The sequence below is a fragment of the Lynx rufus genome, unplaced genomic scaffold (assembly GCF_022079265.1).
Source record: "Lynx rufus isolate CCGP_SWC_20201006 ecotype Redwood Valley unplaced genomic scaffold, mLynRuf1.p SCAF_19, whole genome shotgun sequence".
NCBI lineage: Eukaryota > Metazoa > Chordata > Mammalia > Carnivora > Felidae > Lynx > Lynx rufus.
Genome location: NW_025814833.1, coordinates 18,443,875 through 18,471,652, shown reverse-complemented (window position 1 = coordinate 18,471,652; position 27,778 = coordinate 18,443,875). Strand labels below are relative to the sequence as shown.

At 41.2% G+C, this 27,778-nt stretch overlaps 1 protein-coding gene across 3 annotated transcripts in view; it reads left to right on the top strand.

Annotated features, from left to right (window-relative positions):
* TENM1 (teneurin transmembrane protein 1) overlaps window positions 1-25,487 on the top strand; it is a 555,347-nt gene extending 529,860 nt beyond the window's left edge. For all 3 annotated transcript variants that reach the window (XM_047082126.1, XM_047082125.1, XM_047082124.1), the window contains 5 exons: window positions 9,351-9,647; window positions 16,161-16,548; window positions 17,378-18,598; window positions 19,404-19,546; window positions 20,960-25,487. In XM_047082126.1, the coding sequence (XP_046938082.1) occupies window positions 9,351-9,647; window positions 16,161-16,548; window positions 17,378-18,598; window positions 19,404-19,546; window positions 20,960-21,718 (2,808 nt within the window). In that variant the 3' untranslated portion in view covers window positions 21,719-25,487. The remainder of the gene's footprint in view (window positions 1-9,350; window positions 9,648-16,160; window positions 16,549-17,377; window positions 18,599-19,403; window positions 19,547-20,959) is intronic.
* The last annotated feature ends 2,291 nt before the right edge of the window (window positions 25,488-27,778 follow it).

Here is a 27,778-nt window from a genome sequence, read left to right as displayed (position 1 = left end):
GTTCCATCCATGCTGTTGTGAATGGCAAGATTTCGTTCTTTTTGATCACCAAGTAATATTCCATTGTAGGAATATACCTCATCTTCTTTACCCATTCATCTAGACTGAATCGTTTACTTCTCCGGGTGGAGCAGCCAGTCCACAACGAGGGCAAGTTGGGGGTACCAGAGCTCTTGAGACAGAATACCAGGTTCAGATAGTCGTACAACATAGAAACTCCTGCTGTACTGTGGGGAATAGGACTCCTCTTTGAAAAACCACACAAAGGTGTGGTTGTCATTTTTCAATGTGCTTGGGCAGCAGGTCCTAAAACACTACTTGTTTGGGCACAAAATGACAGGTTCATTTAAAGACCCCTTTGGGAAGATGATGGACATTCCAAAAAGCTACCTGTCACATTCAGCCTAGACCTTCTAGCTCAAAGAAAAACAGGCAAGGATAGACTTCTCTTAGAGATAAAGCAACAAGAGTTGATCTTCTCTAATGATTGATGGCATTTTTTTTCATACAAAGTCACCTCAAGGCGAGCAAGGCAGGCTGTCGGGAAACGTGATATCCTGCTCACCCTGGCCAGGCGAGGGATTTGTAACCTCTGGGATGTCCTGTGCCAACTCCATTAAGTGAAATAACTCACATTAACATCCGGAAATTTCCTTTATTGCAAAAATCCATTCCCTACCCCAACCTGAATTGTGTTTGAATCACCTTCCTTGCAAAGTACTTTTACATCCAGTCCATGTATCTTATCTGTTGCATCAGCCTGTCCCCATAAATACATTTCCCTGAACAATGGAGACATTAGAGTGCAGATAACAATGGAAGCAGTTGTAAAAGATTTGGACATTCACCCACAGCGAACCAGTTTGGGAACTTCACCCAGATTGCACCTCGCCACACGCACGGATACTAATCCCGTCATAGGAGACTTATCCCAGCACTGCATCCCAGAGCTCTTTACAAGATTTCGCAGACTGAGATGTGAGGTTACAGCAAAACCCCAGCACTACACCCTCCTTTATGAAAAGGAAAAACAAAACAAAACAAAAGTCCAGGAAGCTTAGCACTTCAAACCAAAGTCATAAAATCAAGTAAGATGATTATGTGTTTACAAGCAAAATGAAGCAAAGACTTATCTAAAACCCTCGCAATTGATTTTTGTCCCCTCTCCACTCAAAGATAACTGAGCACCGGGTAGATTGTTTTTTAAATGCAACATGTGACCGTTCATACATGATCTGAGCTCTGAAACGGGAACAAGCCCAGATGCAACACAGGGTCCCAGGCTGACAAATGATGGGGAATTTGGGAGGCAGCCAAGAAGGTTCCAGCATCTCCCTCCCTTCTCAGAAAATGCCTTTGCTGACAGGGCACTCGGCTACAGGCTGCTCAGAGTTGGAGTTCACATTTGCTTCACGCTATTTTAACTTCCTTCTCCCCGGGTTTGCTGGAGGGATTCGTTTTGTGAAAATTTAGATAAGGAGCCTACTTGCAGATAGGTTAATCTATTTTCAAAATATATCTGTCGTTCTCAGTCCCAAGTAACAGTGCATCTACCCCTAAGGAGTCACCTGGAGACAGGAACTTTCGGGCATCCAGGCAACCGGGCCGAGTTGGGTTTTTGGGGGCCAGGGGATTCTTGGGGCTCTCCAAGCACAGAAGCTACTACATTTGTTAATCTTAAGTCAACCCCACTAAGAGAACTCGAAAGAAAGTATTTCACATATTATTCCGCATGCATATAAGCATTAATGATTTGGTATGAAAAATTTCCATTGTCTGTTGTATGGTTACACAAATGAATTCCCCAACAGGAGAGCATTTAAACGAGAGCAAATTAATATAATGCAAAAAGCATCTAAGTTAAAAGATATAGCAGAAGCCAGGTGAGCGGAATGAGTAAGATTTTGAGGAACAAGTGGTATGCCCATAATATTGCACCCCTTTTCCCATCTATGAAAGGAGCGATATGGGCTGTGCAATCTCCATCAAGAGTGGCATTATCACAATTGGTCATAATTACAGCAGCTAACATTCACTGAGGTCTTACTATGTGTATTGCTATAGATTAATTCACTTAGTACGCATGACACTTTATCAGGTGGTTTCTATTATTATCATTCCCATTTTACAGGTTAAGAAACAGGCACAGAGAGGTCACACATAACTAGTAAGTGGCAATACCAGGATTTGAACCCAGGCGGGTCAACTCAATAGCCCGTGTCCCAAGATTGCTACTAGCACTAAGATTTTGTGGGCTGGCGAGGTAAGGAGAGTATCTTGTGAGTAAAAACAAGAAAAGAGATAAAAGGAAACTCCAGATGGAATAGTAGCAGCTGATGCTAACACGAAATACAGACCCTGTTCATTTATAGGCAAATCTGTGAATTAAAAGCAAGCCTAAGTATGGTTTTGATTGTCAGCCTAGCAGTTGTCAATAACAAATAAAATCTGTAGCACTGTCCTGATTGATTTCTAAAAATCAAGTACTAATTACCTTAAAACCAGTGAGTGCAGGGTAGCATGTACTAATTTAAAATCTGTGACTTTTCTATCCATTCTCATAAATTCATAGAAATTAAATGCAGGGCATCTCCCAAACCGTGATGTGATTGCTTGGCCTGTGTCCGTTATTCACCTTCCGACTTTTCCAGCAAAGATTAACAGATTAATTCAGGTGCATTGTGAGCTGAAATGCTAGACAGCAGGAAATTCAGCCTTTTCTTCCCTGTAGAAGAAAGGAAATCAATTGCCATAATCATAGCTTACTTGAGTTCAACACATTTTGTGTATGTGTTTTATATACATGTATTCTGTATATATAGGATATATATAGAATATATTCAACTGAACCATAGCAAATTGCCCTTTTTGTAGGCCCCAAACAGTCAAATATCAACAAGCTACCTATACATCAACTTCATATATCTTTATCCTGCTAATTGAATGAGTCTTGAATCGGAAGGGTTGAAAAGACTTTCTCTTAAGCCCTTAAAACATAAATTCCTAGGAAGGACCAAGAAAGGCTCTGAGTGCAGGCAAAGGACACCTTTCTTTGGAGCCTGTACCCACCTTTCTTTGGAGCCTGTACCCACCCTTTCAAGCACTTTGATCTCTGCGGGAATCACAACCCATGGCTCCCTGGGCCACTGGCTTCCCTCTTTCCTTTCTGGTCCAACTAGGAACAAAAAGCAAGCCCTTCTCCTTATTTCTCCTTAGCAAAGCGGAAAGAAATCTGAGGGCAACCAGAGGATGAACTAAAGCATAGATACTTCTTTGCCTATGAAAAATGTTTACCAAGTCCAGCTTTCAGCTCATCAGTTGCCAAACTCAGAGGTCCCGTTCAATGCGCAACCTGTCGAAAAAGACCTCCCTTTTAACTTGGGGTGATTACCAAGTTTCAACCCTTTCTTTGCCCTCTCTTTTCCAACCCAAGAATTGGTGTAGACTAGAGGAAGAGTATGTTGGGGAGAAAAACAATCTCCTTACACTCTTCTAAGTTCTTTGGCTGGTGTAATACTTAAACGTGTATAAAAACAGATGAAGAGGAGAAAACACAGACCTAAGTTTAATAACATGTATACCTCCTGTGTACATGAGAGACCCAGGAAAACTGAGTAGATCCCCAGTTCGCTGAAGCCAATGCCTTAAGTAACACCTCCAGCTAGACAAAAGATATTGGAGGTGAGGAGTCAGTTATGGGAGGTTACCAGGAAAACAACACTAAACAAGGGTGTAGTTTATGTAATTTTAAATCCTCACCTTCTCCATTGCTAAGAGTTTCTAGAGATTTAGTCATTCCCCACTTTCTGATACAGGGAGACACCCTTCCAAATGGAAATTCCCCTTAAAAATGCAAATGGTCAACTTCACAGTTTTTTTAAGAGCTTCTCCTGTGTCTGCTTCTTAAAAATAATCGGCCTAAAATATGCCAAGGAGGCATAATTTGTGGTGGCAAATTCTTATCCCATGCAGAATTTTTGTATTATTTATTATTTTCTGTATTATTTATTATCTGTTATTTTATTATTTATTTCCCATGGAAATAAAGATGGATGCTCCACACTTAGGTCAAAGGCGATTATTGTCTTTCAGGCAAACTAGTGTTTGTATGAACATGGAGCTTTCCCAACTTTGCTCAAGACCCCAACGGTCATTGGCAATCAGCCTAAGTTTGGATTCCTGCCAAAATGGCCGGAGCATATAAGCTCTCCATGATGAGGGTGGGAGAGCCCACCCGGAAAAGCATACTCCTTCCCAGCCTCCTCACACTTAGTTTCCACAGGAGACTCGGGGGGACTCCATGGCATCTTCTATTCAACTTCATCCACTTTCACCTCTAGCTGAATTTTACACTACCTTGTCTTTTGGGTTCCTGGACTCAATTCCAGTGTGGGAGGTGGAGTTAACCCACACCAACAAGCAATTCTTGGGACACCAGCTGACTGTCCTACAAGTCAATTTAATTCTGACACTATCTACCAAGAGATAGCATCAGACTCCACGGGTTAAGGGTTCAGTCCTACAAAACTGCCCCCTGCCCACTACTTAGACGCCAGTCGGTCCCAAGTCTAAGTTGTTACCAGTGCTTCTCACAGACTGGCTATAAACCAGAGGTTCCCACAACCCTTTCCTTGGGTTTGATTAATTTGCTACAGCAGCTCACAGGACTTAGAAATATTTTACTTACTAGATCACCAGTTTGTTATAATGGGTAGAACTCAGGAAGAGCCGGATGGAACTGACGCAGAGGGCAGGGTATGGGGAAGGTTGTGGAGCTTCTGTGCCCTCCAGGTGCACCACTCTCCCAGCTTCTACACTTGTTCACCAGCCCAGGAGCAGGCCGACCTATTCTTTGGGTTTGTTTGTTTTCGGGGGGGGGGGGGAGGGGGGGGGAGTGGGGAGAAAGAGTGAGCATGAGCAGGAGAGGGGCAGAGGGAAAGAGAATCTTAAGCAGGCTCCACACTCAGCACAGAGCCTGACATGGGGCTCGATCCCATGACCCTGGGATCATGACCTGAACCGAAATCAAGAGTCAGATGCTCTACCGACTGAGCCACCCAGGCGCCCCTCCTTTGCGTTTTTATGGAGACTTCATTACTTAGGAAAGATTGATTAAATCATTGGCTATTGGCAACTGATTCAACCTCCAATCACTCCCTCGTTCTCCAGAGGTTTGGAGGGAGGTACTAGAAGTACCAACCCTCTAATCACCCTGTTGGTTTCCCAGGCAACCAGTCCCCATTCGTAGGTCACCAGAGGGCCCTCCAAATGTCACTTCATTAACATAACAAAAGGCAGCTTTATCACTCTTATCATAGGAGATTCCAAAGGTTTTAGGAGCTTTGTGCCGGGACCCGGGCGGAACACCAAATATATATTTCTTACAAATCACAATATCACACTTTCCAAACCTCTTTGAAACTAGTTTTCTGGCAGCATCTGAATATCAGAGCACATTATCCGGAAAAAGAGAAGCATGGTTGCCGACGTATTGACAGGCAGAGAAAGAACATTGGGCCGTCTTGGTCTGCTTTGTACCACTTACCAGTGATCCCTGCCTGTGTCACGGTAACGACTTTATTAAGAAATGTGTTCTTGAGTAGTGAACTTACTCTATCAGACAAATAAAACCACAAATTTAGTTGAACTGGAAATCACTTGTTACTTTGCCTCTTTAACTATCATTATAACATAAATTGTAACAGTTACAACCGTCTCTGGGAGTACACGGATATTTTACAGCTATTGTAAATGAGCGGTATTACAGTTGGAGATATGTGGCTATAAAACCACAGGAAAGGTAGTTGAAGAAAGAACACCTGGTTACGTATAGGTTTCCAAGCCCTGCGTATCAAAAGACAGAAAATATGTGCTTCACTATCACCTTTTAAGGAATAACAGCAGGTTACTGTATATTTATGCACTACAGCGCTGCACACATTGGCTACAGATGGTTTAAAGAGTCCTGATTCCCAACCTGTGTGTGGCTCTATTCCGTGAATTAAACCCACCCCTGAGACCAACAGCACTTCCTTTCAAATAATTTAGGGATCTCATCTCTAGTCTTCTGGATAGAATTCATGGCGTGGAACATTTGCTAGGTCCTAATTTTGTTTGTTTGTTTGCAGAAGCTCAAAATTAAAGGCAAATATCATTAGTCCCAGCTGACTGATGAAGAAACTGAACCAAAAGAGACGTTTTAAAGCAAAATGCCACACCCCAGTAGTAAAAGGACAAACGTCATGAATAGACAATTCATAGAAGACATACACGTGGCCAATAAAATTAAAAAAAGACTCAACTTCACTACTTAGCAAATTTTTTTTAACTTTTTTTTAATGTTTATTTTTGAGAGAGAGAGACAGAGTGCGAGTGGGAGAGAAGCAGAGAGAGAGGGAGACAGAATCCGAAGCAGGCTCCAGGCTGAGCTGTCAGCACAGGGCCCCATGCGGGACTTGAACTCGTGAACTGCGAGATCATGACCTGAGCTGAAGTCAGACACTTAACTGACTGAGCCAACCAGGCACCCCGCATTACGAGTCTTTAATATGTTCTCATTTCACACCTATTGAATTCTGTACTAAGTAAATACTTATTTATAAAAATGTTCAACAAAATATTAAATATGAAAGAATAACAAAAAGTAAAAACTCTAATTTCTAACAATAGGAAAAAGGATAAATAAATAATTATCATGTAAGAAGACACTAGGCAACCGTTAAAATTCACATTTTAACAATATTTAATAATATGAGGAATGCTCATAATAAAACATTAGCTAAAAAAGTAGGACATAGAACTTTCAAGTACAACCTTAGTTGTATTTTTCAGTATATACACAGATTATTCAAGAAAGTGAGATGGATGGAATGTAGCAAAGTATTAGCAGTGATTAGCATTAGAGGGTGAGATGACAGGTAATTACTTTCTTTTTCTATTTCTATATTTTCCAGTGTTTCTGCAATGAAAAAAAATACCACTTTTATGATGGAGCATGGGGTTTGAGGAAATTATTTTGAAAACCAAAGTGAGCAAGGGAACACAGGACTTAGAAATGCGAATGTTGGCTTTGCAGTTGTAGGGGCGGGAAATTGTTCCCTTCTTCCTTTCTAGATTCTTTGGTTGGTCTAATAAAATTCATGTGAGACAGATTAATATTAAAGAGGAAAACCAATTTAATTTTGCACTTATGGAAACCCCACAAAAACACAAGAGGCTCAAAGACAAGCAATATGAGGCTTCTAGACCATCCTGAACTAAGAGATGAGAGAGGGTGCCTGGGGCTCCAGGGCGGGGAGGAGGGTAATTCACAGGATGAGGAGGAGAATAAGAGCAGATGTTTAGTAATTACACGTTGGTCCTGCCATACAGATAGGTCATTCCGATAAAAAGTAATCTCGGGTAATAGCTCTGTTCCTGAACCAGGCCTCCTAACTGAATTCTTTTAGGTAGTTAAGGAAGGGATCAAAGTTTTTCTTAAACCTGCTGGGTCTTCACTGACCTCAGCTCAAAATGATACGCGTGCCAAAGTGGCACGTTTTGGGTGGCATATTCTCCTCCCTTTCACAGTTATCTGGCCACTAAGATAAGAACTGTCTTTGGATCCGACTTCCACGTGGAATCCTAAAAACACCTGAACTCAGATACAGAGAATAAATTGGTGGTTGTGGGACAGGGGGTGGGGGACAGGAAGGGAAATGGGTGAAGGTGATCAAAAGTATAAACTTCCAGGGGCGCCTGGGTGGCGCAGTCGGTTAAGCGTCCGACTTCAGCCAGGTCACGATCTCGCGGTCCGTGAGTTTGAGCCCCACGTCAGGCTCTGGGCTGATGTCTCAGAGCCTGGAGCCTGTTTCCGATTCTGTGTCTCCCTCTCTCTCTGCCCCTCCCCCGTTCATGCTCTGTCTCTCTCTGTCCCAAAAATAAATAAACGTTGAAAAAAAAAATTTTTTAAAAAAGAAAGTATAAACTTCCAGTTATAAAATAGATAAGTCCTGGGGATGTAACGCACAACACGGTGACTACAGTTAATAGGACTGTGTCATACATTTGAAAGCGGCTGAGAGAGTACATCTTAAAAGTTCGCATCACAAGACAAAAAAATGTGTGACTGTGTGGAGATGAATGCTGATGAGACTTATTCTGGTGATCACTTCACAATATATACAAATACTGAGTCGTGCTGTACGCCTGAAACTAATGTTGTATGTCAATTATATCTCAAAGAATGAAAAGAAAAATTTTTAAGTAAAAAAATTTTTAAAAATCTCATTCTGAACTGAGATTTGAAAATTGGACTCTTGAGACTTGTAGAGGCTTCACGACTGGGTTTCAGAGCCCCTCTTGAGATTTCGTGTAAAACATTCCTGTTTGTGTGTCCGTGCATTTTTCTGGGGGCACGGTACAGAGCTTTAAGGTATTTAAAGGGATCCTTGTCCACAGAAGTTAAAAATGAACATAGAGTTTAGCTGAGTACTGAGTGAATCAGCTTAGTTCAACTATGATTAATGTAGTCAAGCCCTATTGTCGGTTTCTCTCCTTTCCTCATTAGCCAGATATTTAACATGCTGTTCCAGATCACACTGCAATTCCTACAGATATAAATCTAGTACACCAAACTACAGTCACCTTGGAATCTGACACACGGCCCATGCAAAAGCCTAACCTAAATGAAAAAAAGTAATTATATTTTTAAAATAACAATCGCTAATAATATTTTTACATTTCTCCAGGTATCTGTATATGTAGTCTTATAATACAGTGGTAATATCACTCCCATTTCACAGATAGGAAAACTAAGCCCCTGATAGAAGAAATGACTTGGTGTACAGGCAAGCAGCTAATTAAATGGCTCCTGAGTCCTGGGTCACTGCTGCGGACACTTGTCAAAGTCTCTCCTTTTTCATTTGAAGGACAGCAGAATTTGCCACGCTAAAATATGCCTTTTTGGCATAAAGATTATTGTGGACTGATTTTAAGAAACAGCAGATACAGGAGAAGCTCTGAAACCCGAGAAGTTACCCTTTTGGAAGAGGCATTTGCTGTTTATCAGGGAAATCTCCATGTGTAAGGGCGTATCCCTCTCTGTACCAGGAAGAGGAGGATGGCCCTAAATCTTTAGAAACTCTTACAGTGGAAAAGGTGAGGACTTAAATCTGCATAAAAACCATACCCTGGTTTACTGGGCTTTGCCTGAAAACCTCCCGTATCTGGCCTTCCCTCCTCCCCACCGCCAACATCTTCTTTGGTCTTTCGCTCCAGGTGGATTTAAGGTGTTGGCTGCACGATTGTGAACGCAGTTGATGAGACGAACCGAAGCAGTGCTTAAAAGGTATCTTATATCTGTTTTGTAGGCCCATAACCGAAACCTGCTGTCCATAGATTTTGACCACATAACTCGCACGGGAAAGATCTACGATGACCACCGGAAATTCACCCTTCGAATTCTTTACGACCAGACGGGACGACCTATTCTGTGGTCTCCCGTAAGCAGATACAATGAAGTGAACATCACATATTCACCTTCGGGGTTGGTGACATTCATTCAAAGAGGGACGTGGAATGAAAAAATGGAATATGACCAGAGTGGAAAAATAATTTCAAGAACTTGGGCTGATGGGAAAATTTGGAGCTATACCTACTTGGAAAAGGTAAGTATGTAAGGACAAGAAACTACTTCTGAGTTTCTGAATGAGAATATTGCAAATGGTCCTAGTTACCGATCTTGGCGAGGAGACGTACAGGAGAAAAAAGTCTGTTCTCGCTGTTCGGCTCTGTTCAAGTAACAACAACAAAATGAATGTATACGGAGAAGCTGTTTTTCAGCTGAAAACTTTCCCCAACTGCACACTCTGCCAGGTACTCTTTCAAACTGAAGTCAGGATAATGGCTTAGCTTTCTCCTTATTTGAGCGTATTTGCTACCGCTCTTGAAAAGGTATCTTCATTATTATGAAAGCTCACACTGAGGTAAAATAAGTGGAAAATTATAAAATTGTGTGTTAATGTGTCTCAGCTCTGGAGAAGAGCCTCTTACACAGAGGATCAGGAATTCGGATTTTGTTAGGATAATCGGTGAAGTTTTAGTAGTATCCATTTCAGGACTAATTTTCACAAGTAATCAGTCTGAGCAAATGGTGGCAGTGGGGCCTCATTGGTGACAGTCCTTTGTGTACAGTGAGTCTCCAGCAGCACCTGTAACGGGAGCCTGGGGCCTCCCGTCTGGCAGACATAGACAATGATTTTAATCCCACCACCGGAACCATTTATCAGACAGCCACCACATAGCAAAATGGTTTCTGGCCACATCAGCAGCAGAGAACAGTAAGGGAAATTGATTTCTATCCCTCCATCTCAATTTCTGATGTGCTAAGATGGTGTCTCTTGTTTCCCAAATCTATCCGTTCAACTGGATTCATCAGTCCTGAATGAATTTCTGGGAAAATTGAAAAATGCTTTCCCTTGAGGATTTAAGGATAATCACAGCAAGTTAACCCCTAAAAGTTCTTACAGAAGTCATAGGAACTCATAGCTCACATGACAGATTTTCGCTATTTGCACCAAATAATGCCAAGCCTTTCTCTCTAGTTTTTTAATGTTTATTTACTTTTGAGAGAGAGAGAGAGAGAGAGCAATCAGGGGAGGAGCAGAGAGAGAGGGAGACACAGAATCGGAAGCAGGCTCCAGGCTCTGAGCCGTCAGTACAGAGCCTGACACAGGGCTCGAACCCATGAACCGTGAGATCATGACCTGAGCCGAAGTCAGACACTTAACTGACTGAAGCACCCAGGCACCCCAATGCCAAGCCTTTCTGACACACTCCCCAAAGTTTCGAAGGAAAAGAAGCGTGCCAATGGTTGTATGTCACCATAAAACTGTAACTACTTCCCAGAAGCAGTTGCTAGAGAATTTGCCAAATTGCAAATGCCTAGGAGATAAAACAGAATTCTACTTGGGAGTCAGGGTAAAGAAGGGAGTCCTCTGCTATATCCACCCCTTGTCTGCTGAAGAAATAGATCAAATCTATCATCTGTACTCTATGCTGGGAACATCTGAATCTTACAGAGTAGGTCTTTCCTCTTGAATTTTGGTAACAAGAATGATTTGCAAAATCCTATGGCTCATGTCCTACGAAGCGCTAAACATGGTACAAAATTAAATGAATCCCATTACATGGGAGACGCATGTAGCGACCTTCATATGAAAAAAAGATGCCAGGGTTGCCTGGGTGGCTCAGTCGGTTAAGCGTTCAACTCTTAATCTCGGCTCAGGTCATGATCTCGCGGTTCTTGGGTCTGAGCCCCACATGGGGCTCTACGCTGACAGCGTGGAGCCTGCTTGGGATTGTGTCTCTCCTTCTATCTGCCCCCCCACCCCCGCTTGTTCTTCCTTTGTCTCTCTCTCTCGCTTTCTCTGTCTGTCTCTCTGTCTCTCAAAAATAAATAAACATATTGTAAATTTTTTTTGAAAAGATGCCCCTGATTATTAGATTATAAGCTGATTTGTTTTTCGAGGAATGAGGACGCGTTTGCACTGACCCCTCCGCAGGTCGCACATGTGGCTAGTGAAGTAGCCAACACTCCCTAGGAGCCGCATGGGTTTGAACTCCTAACCCCAGCTTCATTAGCGCGTAGTTTGCACACTGAGCTCCAACTGCCTGTGGACAGTTGCGTCTGAGTCTCTAAGACTTTTCCTTTATGCTGTGTGTACAAAAACGAAAAAGCCTATTGAAAACCTAATGTTTAGCCCTGAGTGTAGCCTCTTTGACACCAAGGAAGCGATTTTATTGTTTCTCTTTTCTGAATTAGCTGATTATTTCATCGAACTTTCCTCAGCAAAGAATCACGTGAAGTAAACTTCACATAAGTTCTCTTTGCTACAGAAACTTAGTTGGCAATAACTCTTTAAAAGCAAAACAAACAAAAAACCCCAACTCTATCCTGCAGTGGACAGAAATAAGACCTGACTGATGTGTCACGTATCAAGAGAAGCCCTAGTGACTTCCAGAGACTAGTTTACTGACCAGCGAGACAAGCCCAAATCACGTGTGCCTTTTAGTTGACTTTTGTCCCTTTCTTGAGTTCACGTTTAATTTGTTCTCTAATTAAAAAGTAGCTCCTGACTTCAGCAATCCTATTATGCAAAACTCAGAACGTGCAAAGCCCACAATTTTGGAATGGCTCTTTACTTTCCAAAAAATCATGTATCATGAGATGGAGTTTATTAACATTATAATTACCAGCAATAATAATGCATTCAATGAATAGATGTGATGATTAAGTGAAATAACTTAATATAAAGCACCCAGGACATCTTTCAATAAAAGTTAGTTCCTTTCCATTTCCATTTGCATTATAGCATTTATTTTTCAGTCCAGAACAAACGCCACTTACTTGCTGCTCCTGGTAGGTAAATTCGAACAAGGAAGGAAAGGAGGAAGGAAAATGAAGGAAGAAAAAAAGAAAATTAAAGCATTTTTCAAATTGTGATGCTAGAAAGAAGAAAAGGGGGGGAAGCATATTGAATTTTACCAAAGTCCAACTTCCATGTAGCTTTTCCAGTGAAGTGATGAGGTTCTGTGTCTTCTTGTGCTCTTTTCTGTCCTCTGTGACATGGCCTTTGCTGGCACGTTCTTTCACTACGTGTGGGGCAGAGCAAACACAAAGACACTGGCTCTCATAGTATATTTTAAAGTAAGGATTCTCGGGGCGCCTGGGTGGCTCAGTCGGTTAAACGTCCGACTTCAGCTCAGATCATGATCTCACAGTCCGTGAGTTGGAGCGCCCCTTCGGGCTCTGTGCTGACAGCTCAGAGCCCGGAGCCTGCTTCCGATTCTGTGTCTCCCTGTCTCTCTGCCGCTCCCCTGCTCATGTTCTGTCTCTCTGTGTCTCAAAAATAAATAAAAACATTAAAAAAAATTTTTTTTAAGTAAGGATTCTCAAGCTTGAAAACGTAGACCTCATTTTATATCTCAAAATCCATCTGGTGTTATCTCTGTAAATTTGCTTGCCATCCCTATACCATGTTATATTCAAAACAACAGCAGATAGTTCACCTTAACGTGCAGAAATTTTGTCCAAATTACATGACTTCCGCTAGAGCAGGTGAAAGATACATGTATCATTTTCATGCACAATGGTCTCCAAGCCATTAGAAGAAAAATAATTTGGGTAATAGCTGCGGTTGCTTAAAGGATCTCTTCTCTATTAAAAAAATCAATTATTGTTTCTTAAATTTTCTCTATGTGGTCATTAATTCTCTATCTTGATTTATGAGACTTCTCTGAGTTAATTATATTTTGAAGACTTGTGGGGCTAAAATTTTGTATTACAGTAAATGTAAATCTTTCGGTTTCCTAAAATCGTTCTTAAGGACTTCATTTTTAAAATGCATTTAAAGATATTTTATAATCATTTAATAAGATGCTTTAGCCTGATACATTTACACAAAATTGCCTCTTTGGGGCTGAAATTTCCAAAGGCTGCCTCAGGGGATACAATACACGGTACGTAGCTTGAGCTTCCAGGTGGCCCCACACTGCCATCTGGTGGTTGTTCAAATGCTTTAGCTTTACAAATTTCTACCATCTCTCATTTCTATCTAGTCTCGTTCAAATGAATATCCATGCTTGTTCTTTCTTCTTTACAATGCTCTCTTTTAGGATCCCACAACCAATTAAAAAAATACAAAGTCTCCCACTCTATTGTTTGCACTCCTAAGAAATGGCCTTTTATCCCGCCGTAGCAGCACTGTGGGCACTGGATGGACTCATAGGCATTGTTACTGAACAAACTGATAATAATGCCCACCCAAAGTGAAAAGGCAGCCAAGTGAGAGCTAAATGGTATTCTGGCAACACCACAGTTACATTCACGAGATTTCTAATCGCATCATCCGCATTCTCGCCACTGGCAGAAAGCTTTAAAACAGACCGGGGAGCTTTTGAGAGAGCACGGCATCAGCACCACCTAGGAACGGGGTCAGGCAGTGGTTCACTGCAGCGCAGTGGATGAGACGGGAGCGGGGGGGTGGGGACAGTGGCGATGTGCTACAAATGTTTGGCAGGGCGCATACAGCGACTGGGAAAGGCATGGCCCAGGCAGGCTGGTACGAGATAATGCGTGGGAGCCATATGGTGATTGTCCCTGGCCTGCATCGCAGGTGACAGATGTCATTTGCTCGTGGCAAACTGACAGAACAGAGTGGAAAGGAGCTAAGAAATCGGACTGGGAGCATAGGGTAATGCAAAGGCATCTTCCGCCAGCTGCCCCCAGGGTCTGTGGGTTCTGCCTCGGTCAAGGACGTGGTTCTCCCTTCGTGTCCTCATGCCCACACAGAAAAGCCAAGTCTCCTGCCTCTCTGTTCAGTGGGAGTGCCTCTGTTTTGGAGCTGCGTGTTGTCCACAGGTGATGAGGTGACAGGGTTTCCGCACGCAGCTCTGTACCCGCGAGGCAGAGTACTTGGTGGGGAAAAACAGGATGAACAAAGGAGAAAATAACTGCTGACTTTGACTTCACGGTCCTGACATGCGATTCCAAATCAATAATTCTCAGAAGGGCAGGGAGGATATGCAGTTTCAAGAAATACATTTACTATTAGAATCTAGTTTCATGTTTAGAAGGTTTAAGTGTACATTATGTGTGCTTATGCAATTTGTATTCATAAATATTAATGTAATTTATGTTTAGAAAATGAAAAGATACCTATCATTTACATAACACAAACTTCAGAAAATAAAGCTCAACTAAATCCTTTTGCTTGATAAGGTAATTTTCAAAAAGGGAAGGGAAAAGCGTCCTTAGAGTGTTACATGAGAATCTCCGGGGCTGAGAGTTTTTTTAATTTTTATTAAAAGATGAGATTTAAATGCTTTTCAGTTAGAAATAGGATGGAGTCCCCTGTAAAACAGTGCTCCTTCTATGTTTGTATTTAAAGTTAAAATAAGGTAAAACCAATATCAGTGAAATACCTAATTACATGCGAGGCATTACACCTCAACAAATAACTGTTTCTGAAATACGGATCAGTTTGGAGGAAAGGGGTTGTATATCCAGAGAATTCTTCACTTCTAATGGCATGTTCCCCTAATATAGTTTAAAATATGAATTGCTTGTCAACTACAGTCCAATATTTTTAAAACGTCAACTATAGGGGCTCCCGGCAGGCTCAGTCAGAACATGCGACTCTTGATCTCAAGGTTGTAAGTTTGAGCCCCACGTTGGACGTAGAGATCACTTAAAAATAAAATTTTGAAAAAATGTCAACGGTACTCAAATAAAAAACCAAATAAAACACAAATTGCGAAGCAGTAATAATGACATTTTGCGTACAACTTTTGAGGAAGACATTTACGACTATGTGAAGTCAATGAATACTTTTTTGGTGACCATAACTCCACATGTGGCATGCCTCCCCCTCCATTTACCTCCCTCCAGTCCATCGCCACGTGGATGCTTCTCCACAAACAGTAACCTTTCTGGAATATTGACCAATTGCTTCTCCCAGCTGTGCCAGCACCCGGCCCTTTGACTTGCTTTCAGTGGTTCCCTGTGGCCAACATGTTTAAGTCCGGTCTCTAGCATGGCTTAGAAAGCCCAGCATAATCTGGACCCAGCCTACTTAACTGGCCTTGTCTCTTGCCAGTCACCATCCCCTCCCCTCCGACACACCCACTCTCTGGCCACATGAAATTGCTCTCATCCTCTGAAAAGCCATCTCTCTTATCCAGCCCCTCACAATGCTGTGCTCTTGTCAGGGGCACTCTCTCCCTACCCTGCGCCCCCCCCCCCCCGTTTCCTTTCCTTCACCCGGCCAAGCCTTGGTCATTCTTTAGGTCTCGACTCGGAAGTCACTTCCTCCAGGAAGCCTTTCCTCACCTAAGTCTGGGTTAGCTATTCTTCCTCTGCTAGGCACCCTGTCCTTCCTCTGTCATAACACGTTTCACACTATATTGCAGTTGCTTGGTTGCTTGTCTTCCTCCTCCCTTAAACTGTAAGCTCCATAAGGTTAGACACCGTGACTGCCCACTACTGTATCCACTAGGGTCCACCACGGTGCCTGGCATGTAGTAAGTGCTCGATAAATCTGTGTTGAATGGATGAATGCGTTTCTTCTCCTCAACTTCAGTGGTACATAATACGCTATTTCGCCTTTGTCTCGTTTCAGTCTGTGATGCTTCTCTTACATAGCCAGAGGCGTTACATCTTTGAGTATGACCAATCAGACTGTCTGCTCTCGGTCACCATGCCTAGTATGGTGCGCCACAGCTTACAAACCATGCTTTCAGTGGGCTACTACCGGAACATCTACACCCCACCAGACAGTAGCACCTCTTTTATCCAAGACTACAGTCGAGATGGCCGACTGCTACAGACCCTGCATCTGGGAACAGGGCGCAGAGTGTTATACAAATACACCAAGCAAGCAAGGCTGTCTGAGATTCTCTATGATACCACTCAGGTCACATTAACCTATGAAGAGTCTTCTGGAGTGATTAAGACAATACACCTGATGCATGACGGCTTCATTTGCACAATCAGATATAGGCAAACAGGTTTGTTGTGAAACGGTGGGGATGTGTACAACCGTACCAGTATTGTCTTATGAAATTTTTGCCGGCCACAGTGTGAAATAGAGTCATCCTGCAGACATTCAATCCAACACGTGTTCCCTTTAGTTATTAAATTATCTTCCTTTGAAAATTAAAAACCTGCTATAGACTGCATGAAAGGTGATCCCTTAGGAAACCACCACACATCTCTTTGTCCCTGTCTTGGCCCTCAGAAACGTTGAGATCAGAGAACCTAGTCTGTGTGCTCATTTGTAGCCCACCACCAAATCATCCCAAAGGTGCAGCTGCAAGATTTGAGCCTCACTGAAACGAGCTCAAGCCCCATGTGACCTCTATAAGCCTCAGCTGATGGCAAAATATGTTCAAAAGTCAGAACTTTTGAATCTGTTTCATCCCTTGAGCTTGGAAAATGCCAAATTCAGTTACTTTAATGCTGGGCTTCGTGGAAATCTGACCTGCTGATTTTGTAGCACGGGTTAAATGAATTAAAAGCATTCTTGTCAGTGATTATAACAAGAAAGCGTGTTTATAATATCAGTTTCCTCACCCCAAGCTACCGGATGGGTTATTACTTACATAGGTCCTATAGTTAAATCATTCTATAACATACAGTTTTTTTTCATATTTAATGACCACAACTGTGAGAGTACATATCTATGAGATGACACGCTTTCGGTATCAGAGGTCAACCTCTAATATCTTATTTCGAACATAAAAGCATTGCTGCTAAGGAAAATAACACGAGACCTTTCTGATCGTTCACCATTACGCATCTAGCTCTGTTCTCATTATTTTTATTTTGATTCCTCAGGACCTCTTATTGGACGCCAGATCTTCAGGTTCAGTGAAGAAGGTCTGGTGAATGCTCGGTTTGACTACAGCTACAACAACTTCCGCGTCACCAGCATGCAAGCTGTGATCAATGAAACCCCTTTGCCCATAGATCTGTACCGATATGTTGATGTCTCTGGTAGAACAGAGCAGTTTGGAAAATTCAGTGTAATTAATTACGATTTAAATCAGGTCATAACTACTACGGTGATGAAGCATACCAAGATCTTCAGCGCCAGCGGACAAGTTATCGAGGTCCAATACGAAATCCTAAAGGCAATTGCCTACTGGATGACTATTCAGTATGATAATATGGGGCGTATGGTGATATGTGATATAAGAGTGGGAGTGGATGCCAACATAACAAGATACTTCTACGAATACGATGCTGACGGGCAGCTGCAGACTGTGTCCGTAAATGACAAAACCCAGTGGCGTTACAGTTATGACCTGAATGGAAACATCAACCTCTTAAGCCACGGGAATAGTGCTCGTCTTACTCCTCTCCGATATGACCTCCGAGACCGCATCACCAGACTAGGAGAAATTCAGTATAAAATGGATGAAGATGGCTTTCTGCGGCAGAGGGGAAATGACATATTTGAATACAATTCTAATGGTCTGCTGCAGAAAGCCTACAATAAGGCTTCTGGCTGGACTGTGCAGTATTACTACGATGGGCTTGGGCGACGTGTCGCCAGTAAGTCCAGCCTAGGGCAGCACCTTCAGTTCTTTTATGCAGACCTTGCCAATCCCATAAGAATTACTCATTTGTACAACCACACGAGCTCAGAGATCACATCCCTGTATTACGATCTCCAAGGTCACCTCATTGCCATGGAGCTAAGCAGTGGTGAAGAATATTACGTAGCCTGTGATAATACGGGCACGCCACTGGCTGTGTTCAGCAGCCGAGGTCAGGTGATAAAAGAGATCTTGTACACGCCTTATGGAGATATCTACCATGACACTTACCCTGACTTTCAGGTCATCATTGGTTTTCATGGAGGACTCTATGATTTGCTTACTAAATTAGTGCACCTGGGACAAAGGGATTATGATGTTGTTGCTGGTAGGTGGACAACACCTAATCATCACATATGGAAACAGTTGAACCTCCTTCCTAAACCATTCAACCTCTACTCCTTTGAAAATAACTACCCAGTTGGCAAAATTCAAGATGTTGCAAAGTATACCACAGGTACAAAGCTTTACACTAAACTTGAAATAACTCGGTGGTGTTTATCACATAATCTCCGTGCCTTTGTAAATATGCTTCCTCTTCCTGCCAGTTAGCCCACAAGTTATTATGCAGTCACTCTCTTCCTTAGTTTTCTAGGGCAAGCAAAACTGTGCAGGTGGCATAGAACACGATGTTTTTGCATCCCAGTGCATCGTTTCTTTCCTTTTAAGCTTGCTGTTTGTAGTTTTCACTCTTCAAAGCTTATATGAATGGTTTCATTTAAAAACTTCACGATTATGTTCCATCAAATAAACCTAATATTACGGTCTGTGTGGCCTCAGTGCCACCACCACATTAAGAGATTCAATGTGGGCCGCCTGGGTGGCTCAGTCGGTTGAGCATCCGACTCTTGGTTTTGGCTCAGGCCATGATCTCACAGTTCGTGAGTTCAAACCCCACGTTGGGCTCCATGCTGACAGTGTGGAACCTGCTTGGGATTCTCTCTCTCCCTCCCTTTGTCTCTCTCTGCTCCCCTGCTCGCTCGCTCTCTCTCAAAAAATAAATTAAATTAAAAAAAAAATTTTTTTAAGAGTTTCAATGCTGTAAACCCAACCCATCTCTGTGATTCTCCACGAATCAAAAGGTTTCCCAGTAGAGAGTGGATCATAGGCTTTGGAGCAGGTGATAGAAGGGGGAGTTCTATCCCTAACTTCCCACTGGCTGAACATACTAAAGGCAGGGGAGGCATCATTCAAGCTTTCCACAAAGGTTGTAAACTATGGGCTTCATCATTTGTTTTCCTTTTCTATTCTGTGCCTCACAGACATTGGAAGTTGGCTGGAGCTATTTGGTTTCCAGCTACACAATGTTCTACCTGGATTCCCCAAACCAGAATTAGAAAATTTGGAGTTAACTTATGAGCTTCTCCAGCTTCAGACAAAAACTCCAGAGTGGGATCCCGGAAAGGTTAGTAAAACTTTTACCGTCTCTATGTATCTGAAAAAACGAACAAACAAACAAAACAAACCAAAAAACCAGAGGAGCATCCAACACCCCGAGATGGCATTAACATATATTTCCTTCCTTATTTTTGAGTCATCTTGAATATTCACTAAAATGTCCATGATTAATGAGGAGGCAGAAAAAAGCTTCCATGAGAAAAGGATCAGGGAATCGGAGCTTTTAGGAAAGACAAGGCCAATATGGCACTTGGTGACCTGCTGAAGTAGACAAACAAGAGGAAGTCAACTTTTAAAATTCTGCAACGGCCTACCAAGGGCAATTATGGACTCTGTATAGAGAAAACTGTTCACTGACAGATGTAAAATCTTCAGATTTCCAACAGCAAAATAATTTAGGGTGTGGTGCATTAAGAGCATGGGAAGAACAGAATTAAATTATTAAGAAAAAGTACATAAGATCAGTGAAGTGAAAGTAATAAAGAGTATAGGGGTAAAGTCTCTGGGAAAAAGGAATGCCAGACTAGTCACGGTTTAACAGGTCATTTCATCAAGAGGATGAGGAACAAATGGAAACATGAAGTAACTTTTCCTTTCAATTGAAAGAAATAGAGGAGTGTCTCTTTGCAAAAAAAAAAAAAAAATACTTCAGAATAAAACTGATATTTGGGTGGGAGGGCTTGAAATTTAAGTGTAAAAAATTATAAGGAAAAGGCAATTTTAAATGGGTGCTATAGGCTTATCCCTAAATACATATAATATGTAAAAGTAATTTTTATAATTAAAACGTCATTAAGAGTCCGTTTTGTAATTAAAAATCTTTTTTTAAAAAGTTAATAAAAATGTTGAAAATTGCTGCAGCCCTGTTATGGACACTTGGCGGTTCACGATTCTATTTCTTAGTATGTTTGAAAATGTCCACAATAGAAAGAGTTGTTTTTGGTTTTGTTTTGTTTTTAAGTCCTCATAAGAAGATCTTCTTGCTGCTTTGCTGTGGTTATTTATAAGATCATAATCTGTTTAAAGCCAAGAATAATGCCTTAAGCCATCTCTGCTCCTCACTGTGGCTAATGTATTACACCACGTACGGTAACAGATCGTATTAGTTACATTGGTGAAAACGAAAGGTCTTTGTTTTGGGGGAGCTGGCCCCATGTAACTTGAAGCGACTTTTGGCTCCAAGGTTCTAGTACATTTCCTTAGGTTTAACTCACCAAGACATCAAGAAATATAACCAGGTGGCCAAGTAACCTGTTAGTCTTGTCTTTGCCAAATCTCTGATGAAGAGAGTCCAAATTTATCTTGCTTTGAACTCACTCACCAGCACCGTAAAGCGAGAAGGTGCTTTCCACAGTCCCCAAGCATGACAGGTATCTGACCCTGTGCTGCATTTTTGCACTGTGCCTTTCTTCTCTCCTAGACTATCCTAGGTATTCAGTGTGAGCTCCAGAAACAGCTCAGGAATTTCATTTCCCTGGACCAACTTCCTATGACTCCCCAATACAATGATGGACGGTGCCTTGAAGGAGGGAAGCAACCGAGGTTTGCTGCTGTTCCTTCTGTTTTTGGAAAAGGTATAAAATTCGCCATCAAGGATGGCATAGTAACAGCCGATATTATAGGAGTAGCCAACGAAGATAGCAGGCGGCTTGCTGCCATTCTCAATAATGCTCATTACCTGGAAAACCTTCATTTTACCATAGAGGGGAGGGACACTCACTACTTCATTAAGCTTGGGTCTCTGGAGGAAGACCTGGTGCTCATCGGGAACACTGGGGGGAGGCGGATTCTAGAGAATGGTGTCAATGTCACTGTGTCCCAGATGACCTCTGTGTTGAATGGGAGGACTAGACGGTTTGCGGATATCCAGCTCCAGCACGGGGCTCTGTGCTTCAACATCCGGTATGGGACAACTGTCGAAGAGGAGAAGAATCACGTGCTGGAGATTGCCAGACAACGCGCGGTGGCCCAGGCCTGGACTAAGGAACAGAGAAGGCTGCAAGAAGGGGAGGAGGGTATTCGGGCATGGACAGAGGGGGAAAAGCAGCAGCTTTTGAGCACTGGGAGGGTACAAGGTTATGATGGGTATTTTGTTTTGTCTGTCGAGCAGTATTTAGAACTTTCTGACAGCGCCAACAATATTCACTTTATGAGACAGAGCGAAATAGGCAGGAGGTAACAAAAAACATCTCTGCCTTTGCGTCACCAAAGACTGCCTGTTTTTAAAACATAAAATGGTTTGTTGTATTGGTTTTCTAGATCAGAACTCTGTATATGTAAATATGGAGGAAAAACATATCCAACTGCCTTTCAATGTGACGGAAGATGGTATTTTAATATTGTTTGTCTAAACTCTTTAAGAAATGAGAGATTTTTAGTTCTTGTGTGGCAGTATTCAAAATAACACAAGTAAAACAGCTAAAAAAAAAAAAAAAAGTTTCCAGAAAGCACCACTTTAGATTTGTCGAACCATGCACATGAGTTCAAGTATAAAGAACCCAAGGTTCTACGTATCTCTACTGTGACGCGAAAGTTTCACGTTTAACTGTTGGCAGAACTTGCGAGCTATCTGAAAATGTGGTGCGATAGTGTTCTGAACCTTGCATTTCGAAAGACTGCCGGCCCTTTCGCATTTTCCAGATCCGTTATAGGAAACTTAACAAGTGGAAAATGGCGTCCGCCACCATCTCCCAGAGTCACGACCCATTTGCCCTTCCTCCCTGATTATTCCTCCTTGCTTGTTAAAGTAAATGCCATGTTGTTGTGCTGTGTTTTGGCGTGCGGTGGCCGGATTCTGCCTACCATGCTTCCCTGTGGGTGTGGTAACAGACTGAAATGCCACTATTTGCTCATGTGTACGTGATACCAAGGCAGCTGGCCAATGGAACGTCTCCTGCACAACCTGTTTTGACTCCATTTTTTTACCAAATTGTCTGGCTGTATTGGTGTCAGGTAAACATAGCTTCTATTAACCTGGGTAGGAATTACTCATCTATATATAGGGTGTGTTTTGGTCATAGTTTCACATTAGTGATTCCATATTTATACACTAATCCAATGGTTTTGTGCACACGAAAGGTAATTTACTACAAATGATTCTGGTACAGACAAAAAAAAAAAAAAAAACAAGAGGTTTTAGCAGGCATACATGCCTGGGATGCTGATAAATACATTCACTACTACTGCAGAAATTCAGAAGAGCCAAAACCTTAAAAAAAAAAAATAGACCTAGTACTAAGATGAAAGGAAAGCACCAAAGGGAACATCACAGTAGTTGCTGCCACATTGATTCATACCACTTAGATTTATCTTTCAAATGTACAATTCTGTATGGGACATCTCCCCTCCATAGTCAGGAAATTTAATTAAGTGAACCCTTTCCAATCGAAAACATTTCAACTGATTATAGAGAGGCAGACTGTTTTTTACCAAAACAATTGATACTTGAGTTATTTTAGTTCTCTGTCTTTACCCGTTTATTTTGATTTAATCGTGTGTCCTGCCTAGGAAAATAACTATTTTCCAGAAAGGGTTATTTTTGTTCCATGATCATTTAAACTTTGGAAAAAGATCAGGATTAGTGTTAATATCAGTTGCGGTTCCTCAATCTTTATGAATCCTGTAGCAAAAAGAAGCCCCTTGGTGAGCTAGGAGATTTGTGCCCAGAGACAAAGAGACAGTTTGTAAAATGCTGCGTAATTGTAAGTTACCACAAATGAAAAGACATGACAGCACAATGTGGCCTGCAGAAAATTCCCCTGAGCCAGCTTCAGCACTTTCATCCCTGGGTCTGGATATTTGCTATGTCTGAAGGAGGATTTATGATGGAGTGTTACAGTTTGGATTCTTTCCAGCTGCTACCTAAATGCAGTGTGGGGTCATTGCCTTGCTTGGTGATGACGGTTTCGTTTGAAAATATGCGAAGTCAGAATCCGGGCTCACGTTAAGGTTTGGCAAGAGTCTGGCTCCTCCACCAAGTAGAGGGAGGAAAAGGCAAGGACCCGCAGACAGTAGGGGAGGGTGTATTCAAACATTTCATTTTCAAAAACATCAGGTTGGGGTTACCACATTCTTACGTGTGTATTCTGAGAGACACAGAGAGACCGAGAGAGAATTCATGATGAACTCCTCTCTCTTTTTGATTGGAAGCACACCAGCTCAAGAGATTACTAATCCAGACTATAATCATATTATTTTTTTTTCTGAATCAGGCCTGTGTTAGTGGTATACTGTTTATTCAGGATGGGATTCTAAAATTATGAACCAACTTGTTGGAAATTTGAATACCTCCACACCAGCCTAAAAATGGACCTTATGTTCCTAGAACCTCTGATGTTCTTTTAAATCAATGGAAAAATAATTTGTGAACTGTATATAGAGAGTGCATTCATAAATGTGATGATGTATTTTATCACTAATCCAAGATGTCAATATTAGAGTCTATTTTGCTTATATTTTAAGCGATTATTATACTTTTTGCAATTCACTGATGATGTATCATTTTCAAACTGCTTTAAATATCCATTAGAAACAAATATTTGAGGCTTTTACTTAATAGTAATTACCTTGAACTGTGCATTTCTAGTTTGTAATACATATTTATTTAGTTTGTGCCTTTAGTTTCTTAAAGTTACATTTGTATTATATTCAGGAAATGCACTTTTTATCACTTATAGCTGTGGTTTTAATACTGCCTTGAACTATTATTACTCTCTTTACCTCTCCCGAAGTTTGTGGGAGGAAAGAGGAAAAAAAAAAAACCCAAAAGGTTAGCGCTAATGCACAGTAAATCTAAGAGAAACATTTTGGCATTTCTTAATAAGAACGTGGAGACGTGGGGTACATTGTTCAGCTGAATACAAAGAATGCCGTCATTGATTTGTAATTCTGAAGTTTAAATTAGCGAAAGAACACTTTGTTTGCATTCCCTGATGAAAGTGAATGCATCTTACAGAGAAACACGAATTTCTCACACCCGGAGCACAGGCACAGGCAGCTGACACTGGACAGCCACACGCTATTCAAGTTAGAATGAGGGCACTCTAGTTGGGCTCTCATGAAGAACATTCTGGGCCGGAGGCAGGGAATACTCTGTGGTTGTTTCTTTTTCCTAGTTAGGCCCATTTTATTTGTTCTATTTTGTTCTGTTTTTACTCTTGCACTACAGTCTAGAGATCCAAATGAACTGCAAAGTTCAGTTTAGCAGACATTTAAATACATTTATTTTTAGTTGCCATTCTAATCATTATTGATTAGAAGCATGACTCCTGAAGGAAAGGGAAATAAAGCCCAATTCATAAATTAATTTCTAGCAAAACACTCTCCATATAAATAGGCATATGTTTTATTTTTAACCCACCAAAACACTGTGTAAAATAAGCGTGTCCTTTACTGTCAATTTATCTAGAAGATCTATAATATAGAGACTATATATATAGAATATAATATATATACCACATAGCCAAATGTATAAAAACTTGACGATGTGTAATTTGGAATTCACATGCTAACCACATAGAGAGGTATAAAATTGAATGATACTTTTTCTAAGATTTTTCTTTTTCATTGCGATCAACACCACGTCAAGCATCCTATCATGTTGTTCCTACTCTTTTTTCTTTTCTTTCCTCCTTTTAAAAATATAGTTTTCACCAGTCCAGGCCCCACTGTAATATCACCTGAGAGAGTCAGGACAAAGTTTTTGCATTTATAAAGATATGTTCCTGTAAGGGCAATTGCAATGGAAGCAAAAGTACAGTAATCAAGTATTGAAAGAAACTTTTGGAAAGACTGGAGTGTATTATAGCTTGTGGAAAGACAGAAGGCTACAGACTGGATACAACATTCTTGTTTTCTTGGAGGAACTCACATACACACAGCTGACCTGACTAGTACTTCAGATTTCAGACTGCTCTTCCACAGCCTTCTGTAAGGTTCTTTATTCTGCAAAAGGGAAAAACAAAAAAAAAAAACAAAAAAAAAAAAAGAAAAAAAACAAAAAAAAACCAAAAAAAAAACCACAAAAAAACATAAAAAAACACAAAAAAAACAAAAAAGCAAAACAAAAACAAAAAAACAGAAAACAACAAACAACAAAAAAGAATTCAAACACAAAATAGTGACTGTTATTTCAGTGTGTCCTTCATGTGAAAGCTATTAAGGACCAAACCTACTACTGTGTGTAAGAAGAAATTACTTCCTAAACAGTAACTGAAAATAGTTAGTTAAACTTGCTGTGGATTTTGTCTTGGCAGTTGTCATCTTACATTATTTGTCAAAGGAAATGTGTTTGGCAGTTAAAAATCTTTCCTTAGATTTAGTGGTGGACTTTAACCTCTTAAATAAATGTTAGTATATCAGATTGTGTCCTTGAAAAATATTTTACTTGTATGAATCATGACAATGTCTAAATCTTTACTATTCTTCTGGCAAAAGCATCGGTAAGAAAGAAGGTGAAAAAGAGAAGTATAGCCTTTACCGTCAGAAAAATATTCTTTTTAGCTGCTTACTTTCTCATGAGAAGTAAAGATGTTTACAGTGTATGCCAAGATTTTCAGTTTCTATATAACAACAGTTAGAGGTTCTAATCATACTGAAAATTGTGTTATAATGGCCTGAGCCGTGTTGCTAGGAAACAATAGGTCCCAATTTTGTATTCCTGCTCTCACTCCTGTGCTGAAAAGTGACTGGATACTGTACAGGTTCATGTTCTCTGGCTGCAGTTAAATGGTCTTTTGCATTTTGCTCTGGCTTTCAGGCCAGAAGCATGCATTTTTCTACAAGAGCATCACAACAACATGCTGTAAATATTTAAAGTTAAACATTATGTGTCGATATTTGAAAGAAAAAAGTACTTTGAATATTTCATTTTTAAAAAATAAAATTGCAAACGAACGGTGTGTCCCATGTTATTCATGCGCCAAACTGCATTCTCAAGTATGTCTGGTCACCTGAGATATGAAAAGTAGCTCCCTAACAGGGAACAATAAAACCGCATCATCTTGAAAATGTAGGTGCAGAAATCAGAAAGGCACTAATCCTAAGCAGATGTCTCTTCATTTTTATTTTTCACACAAACAGGATCTCTGTCACAAATGCCCATTTAATAAAAAAAAAAAAAGAAGACGAAGAGTAGCTGTTGCAAGTTTAAATGCCTCTAGGCTATTACTTTCAAAAAGGTTTCTTTCTCCTGTTGATGCCTTTCTGAGCAATGGAAAGAAAATGAAGAATTGCAAGACGGGTTGGGGAGAGCTAGGAGAGCCGGGCACCCAGATGCATTGGCAAAAAAGTGAATGGGGGAGAAAGGCAGTCGGGGGCGGGGCGGAGGGGGACTGAAAAAAAAAGAAAACAAAAAAAACAGCTCCCGCATACTGGGCCATTACAATGGCCATTTGGTACTTTTCACAAGAAGGTATTTACAAGTGACACTGGGAAAGCAAGGCCGATAGATCTTGCAAAATTCAACTTGGTGGTAATGGGACACCCATAGTCCAAACAAGTTGCTTGTTCCCAAAACTTGCTTAGAATTCTGGAATTTACACCACTCTCAGATGCCCTGCTGCCTTTTTTTAAATGCCTTTTTTTTTTTTTGAACTAGAGCGAGCACGAGCAAGGAAGGGACAGAGAGAGACAAAAGATCTGAAGGGGACTGTGCACTGACAACAGAGAGCCCGATGTGGAGCTCAAACTCACAAAATGGGAGGTCATGACCTGAGCCGAAGTCAGATGCTTAACTGACTGAGGTACCCAGGCGCCCCTTACACAGCGGTCTTCCCTTAGCCACGGTTTCACTTTCCACAGTTTTCAGCTACCCGCGGTAACCTACAGTCCAGAAGCAGAAGATCCTCCTCCTGACATACTGTCAGAAGGTCAATAGTAGCCTAACGCTATTATCACAAGCCTATGGTCATTCCCCTCGCTTCATCTCATCACGTAGGCGTTTTATCATCTCACATCACCACGAGAAGAAGAGTACAGTACACTAAGAAATTTTGAGAGAGAGACCACATTCATGTAACTTTCATGTCAGTATATTGTTATAATTGTTCTCATTTGTTATTGACTATTGCTAATCTCTCGCTGTGCCTAATTTATGAATTAAACTTTGTCACGGATATATATGTACATATAGGAAAAAACATAGTATACATAAGATTTGGTACTATTCATGGTTTCGGGCATCCATGGGGGTCTTGGAATGCATCCCCCCGCATCTGGGGGAGGTGGAGACTACTGTACA